Source organism: Myotis lucifugus, unplaced genomic scaffold (genome assembly GCF_000147115.1).
Source record: "Myotis lucifugus unplaced genomic scaffold, Myoluc2.0 scaffold_393, whole genome shotgun sequence".
In the NCBI taxonomy this organism is placed as follows: domain Eukaryota; kingdom Metazoa; phylum Chordata; class Mammalia; order Chiroptera; family Vespertilionidae; genus Myotis; species Myotis lucifugus.
Window position 1 is genome coordinate 374,608 of NW_005871441.1, and position 5,156 is coordinate 379,763.

A 5,156-nucleotide genomic window follows, 5' to 3' on the forward strand; every position below is an offset into this window, starting at 1 on the left:
ACAGTCCCCCTTCCTCACCTCACTGCCTCCCTCCACAGCCCCCCTTCCTCACCTCACTGCCTCCCCCCACAGTCCCCCTTCCTCACCTCACTGCCTCCCTCCACAGCCCCTTCCTCACCTCACTGCCTCCCTCCACAGCCCCCCTTCCTTACCTCACTGCCTCCCTCCACAGCCCCTTCCACAGGACAGGTGGTCTGACTCTTGTTACTCCCTCCCAGGGCAGGAGACTTGGGGGGGTGGTGGGGCTCCTGCTTTCCCAAAGCCTCGGCAGAGGTGGTTCAGCAAGGGACTGCACACTTTGGCTGCCTCTACTGTGTGCACCCCTGGAAAGAGATTAGGCCCCTCCAGGGAAGCTGGCTTCACTTGGAAAATCACTGCCCCAAAGGATAAGACTGTTTCTCCGCTTCCCTCCCTCCGGGTCTGCGAGTACATTAGGAGAGCAAAGTGTTAGCTCAGTCCATTAAGCCTCTTGCTTCCAGATCATGCCTCTGGGGACATTAAATGCTGTAATGGTCATTTCTCTTTCTCCTGGGGCAGCAGTTAGATCACTCACATGTGAGTAAGAGATACCACTCACACAGCCCCGTAGCCTTCTCTCGCAGCCCAGTTCCTGTTCCCCATCACCCGCCCTCTCCTTAAGGGGCCTGAATAGAAGGCATCACAACCATTTGCTGTTAGAGGTGATGGATGGGCCCAACAGAAGAGAATGATTTCCGGGGGGAGACACACAGCTGGCACATGCCTGAATCCCAAACCCCGTTTTCCAGCATATGTCCAAAGTAATAAAGAGGAAGGAGGGAAATGGAGAAGTGGCAGGAGCAAGATTATTTCCCCAGCCGGGAGGGGAGTGGGAGGGGTGCACGCTCTCTCAGCTCTCCCAGGTCTTTGTCTGATTGGGATCTGCAGATGTTTTATTATGCAAAAGCCTCTTAAAGAGCGGGCTCTATTGTTCTAGCTCATCTCTGCTGGAATGGGGAGCAGGGCAGCTATGAAAGCAGTCCTCCTAATCAGCTGCTCTGTTTCCTCACCACACCAGACCCATAGCTGGCTCTCAGCCAGGCTCTGCTGGGAATTTAGCTAAAAGGGAACAGAGCCCCCACCTTCAGGAAGCACCAGCCTAGTGGGAGAGACGACAGGAGAGGGTGACCCAGCAGGCAGGCCTGTGGAGAGAAGCCCTTACAGTGGCTACAGGCCCCACAGGATCTGTGTCCGGCCCCTCCCCTGACCTCCTTGCTCATCCTCATCAGAGGGACCGAGCACGCTCCCCGTCAGAGCCCCTGCACTGGTTGTCCCTCGGCTACTCGCTCCCAGATGTCCCCACACACAGTGCCTTCGGGCCTTCTCCCCGCCTCCGTGAGGCCTCTGACAGCCACCCTCAGACTTGAGCTGCCCCAGCATTTCCCAAAGCCTCATTCAGACAGACTACTGACCATCCTCCGAGTTTCCTAATAAGGAGGTCTAGGTTGGGCCCCAACTTGCATTTCTGACAAGTTCCTGTGTGATGCTGATGCTGCCAGTCAGGGTCCCCCTCTGAGAACCACTGGCCTGAACAGTGCCTGCCGCAGCAGGCGCCCACTGCATGTGTGCTGAGAGGACAGGGTGTGGCCCTTTTCTCTGAGGATGCAAGACCAAGGTATTTGGCACAGCTGCCACCTTGGGGGCTGTTGGAGGCGTTAGAACAGCGTGCACCTCCGTGGGAGCTGGGACTCGGGAAAGGAGTGGAGTGACCCAGCAGGATGGACCCCACGCCGCAAATTCACACCTAACCTGCATCTGTGCTTGTCTCTCCAGAGTACGCGGAGAACATCGGGGACGGCCGGAGCCCGGAGTTCCGGGAGAGCGAGCAGAAGCGCATCCTGGGCCTGCTGGACAACTTCTAGAGCCCGCCCTGGTGCATGGACACTCTCTGGGCCTTCCTTCCAGTTTTTACTCGGCTCAATGTGACTTTCCGACAAATTAAACTAGTGGTTTTTTATTCCTGGGCTGGCATTCTTTGTAGCGAAGCAGTACCCTCTAACGTCCACCGCACTTTCACAGCGGCCATAGGGACACTCTGAGGAGGTCGGTGGTTGGCCTCACTCTGCCAGTGAGGCCACTGAGGCTCAGGTCAGGGTGGCCACTCTGGTGGTTGTCTATGGTGAGGCTGTAACTGGGAAGGGGGAGGAAGAGGGAAGCATGGACGAGTGACCTCCCTGGGGCTTTGCCCTGACAGTCTGGATGTGTCACCTGAGGACCAGGTCTCATGCGGAAGCACCCTGGGGAGGCTTTTGTGGCATGTGAGGCCAGCCACAGAGAGCGCAGCCCGCAGCACAGCCTCTGAGCCCAACCACGACCGCACATCAGCATCACTCCGGGAGGCGGGGACTAAAAAATACATCAGTGTTGGGTCCCACCCCAAATGATGAAATCAGAATCTCAGGGTGGCCCAGGCGTATTGTTTTAAGCTCCTAGGTGGCTCCCTGCATCAGGATAAGAGCCACGATTTAGAGTAGACAGGCCGTGGGTCCAAATCCCAGCTGCGCCATTTACCAGCTGCAGCAGTTTGTGACGTTACCTTCCTGAGTCCACTTCCTTCATCTGCAGAGGGGGCAGTAATACCCACTGATGCTTGTGAGGGTGAGATCCGCCTCTAAGCATGCCAAGCACTGATGAGCACACAGTAGGTGCATTATAAATGGTGATTCCTTTGTCCTTCCCTTTCACACCTGTGGCTTCAAAAGAATTGGGATTTCACCCATTTGACATGGGTTATGAGGGAGTCGGTCTTCTTCACACAAGTCCACAGCCCTTTAGGATGCTTTAATCCTGAGGAGGTGGAAGAAAAGCTGCATTTCATTAAAATGAAATATTTGGCCCGGGGTCAGCAAATAGGCTGTGAGGGACGCCACACAGCCTGCGCTGTGCCCATGGCTGATACCACAGCTCTCGCTTCTCCGTGAACCCCAGGGACAGGGCCCCAGGGAGCCACCTGAGAGCACTCCGGATGAGGTGGCACCTGCATCGTGCCCAGCATGGGTCTGATGATGGAACAGTGGGTCTGACAGACCCTGCCTCCTGGTGCCCGTGTCGAGCCTGGCGGGAAGATGGACAGTGCGCCCGTCAGAGCCTCGAGGTATGCGTTCCAGCAGGAGGTGGCAGGAGTGCGTTCCAGGCCCATTACAGAGTCAGAATTGCCATACAGTCACATTTTGGATTTAGTTATTTTTTTTATTTCACTTTCTTGTAACTGTAATAGCTACTATGTATTGAACACCTGCTATGTGCTACTTGCTTTCCATCTATTCTTTCTAACCTGCCTAACAGCCCTGCTGGCATTATTATCCCCAATTTACTGAAGCCGAGACTGAGGTCTCAGAGGGTAAGGAGCTTGTGCAAGGCCCTATGCCGATAAACGGCAGAACCTACGTGCAGAGCGAGCGAGGTCTGTCTGACTCCACAGCCCTCCCCCCACCCCCCAATCCCCGCTCCCCCCACCAGCTGCCCGGTCCGGAAGACATCACAGGGCACTGGCTGCCGTGCGCCTCAGTCTGTTCGCTGTGGATAGTGGTTAATGAATTCACGCAGAATAAGGCATGTCTAGAGGTAACCTATAGAATTGTTGACTTCTTGAACTAAGGTTGGTACTTTAGAAATCATCAGTCCTTGAGCTTTATTTTCTTTTTAAATTTTATTTGTTTTTAACCAGGTAATGCTTCTACCTGGTGCCGAAGTTCAGAACTTAACAGGAAGTTATACTGTGAGGAGTCTCTCCTCAGGCCCCACCCCCTAGGCCCCCCCTGTCCCTGGAGGCAACTGCGGGCACCTGACTGTCCATCCAGAGCTGTGTCCAGCTGCTCCGCCGGCTCCCTGCTCCCTAGTGCATCAGAGCTGCCTGGATGAGAGGCAGGTGGGGCTCCAGGCCACTCTGCCTGCATGGCTCCATCTTGCCCTGCTTCGTATATCAGGTGCCTGCTAAGATTTTGTTTGACCAAAAAGTCCCTCTGCTAAGAGGAAGTTGGAACTCACACCTCACTTTGCAGTTGAGGAAGTGGTCCCCCTTTCCACTGGTTTTGTGGCAGAAGGGTTTGGGGGGAACCTGAGGTATAATCCCTTTGGATTCAGAAGAGATTCCAGTTCCAGGGGGACCAAGGAGAAAGTGGGGAAGTCTTCAACCTCTGCTTTCTAACTTTAATAACCCCACACACATGGCAAAGAGGAGCTTTTAAGACCAAGGTAAGGATCCTCATTGCTAACCTACGGGCTGCAGCGTGTAGCCCACCCCTGGCGCCCACCGAGACACTGTCTGCCTCCAGTCAAGGCCTCCCTCGCCTTGTGGTTCTGAACTTGACTTCTGTGTCGGCCCTTCTTGGGGTCCCAAGCTCTCCACTTCATGTCCATCCTTGTGTCCACAGCTGAGTGGTGCCGGGCAGTGCATCCAGAATTCCTCACGGGGGAAATGAGGATTGCATTTTCCTCTTCCTTGGCAGCTTGCTGCCCCGTTTGTGCTGGTCCGCACGCCTGAATTCAGCGGCGACAAGAGGGGCATGTCTAATTGAGAGAGATTTGCATGCAGGCTGCATCCTTCTTTATCTGAGCGAAGTGCATTGTCAGGGAAGCTCGGAGGCATCCCTCAGTCACCCCCACAGCAGCACAGCGCCCAGGTGGCACCTTCTGCCATGACCAACAGCGTCAATTTAGTGTCAACAGGGAGACGAGCCTCGCTTCCCTAAAGGCAAACACCCCTTGATTAGATTTGCTTACCCTACAGGAGAGGTAGAAGCGGAGCCACATTTTTCAATCTGTCTTGCTCCTTGGTACACACGGGAAGTGGCTGGTACCGCAGCGGTGGGCCTTCGCTGTCTGCTCGTGGAAGTGGCGAGCTTCCCTCCAGTCACCTTCCTGTCGATTAGGTAGCACATGCCCTTGGCATCAACTTCGGAAGCAACATAAGGGAGGCCAGTGTGGAAGTCTCCGCCAGCCGTGTCCCCTGGCCACCCAGTGCCCCTCCTTCAGAAACAACCTGTGCCATGACTGCAACATCCTTTCAGATTGTCCTACCTGCTTTCAGGCGAATAAAAATACATTTAACACAAATGGTGGCATTCCATGTTCTCTTCATCTTGCTTCCTTCATCTACAGCTACCAAGCACAGGACCCCGCTCCTTTCATAGCTGGGC

General features: G+C 55.0%; 1 protein-coding gene across 1 annotated transcript in view; it reads left to right on the forward strand.

Annotated features, from left to right (window-relative positions):
- Positions 1-1,977, forward strand: part of CTNNBL1 (catenin beta like 1) — a 169,537-nt gene extending 167,560 nt beyond the window's left edge. Inside the window, exon 14 of the mRNA XM_023743477.1 lies at positions 1,779-1,977. Within this exon, the coding sequence (XP_023599245.1) occupies positions 1,779-1,880 (102 nt within the window). The 3' untranslated portion in view covers positions 1,881-1,977. The remainder of the gene's footprint in view (positions 1-1,778) is intronic.
- Positions 1,978-5,156: the final 3,179 nt, after the last annotated feature.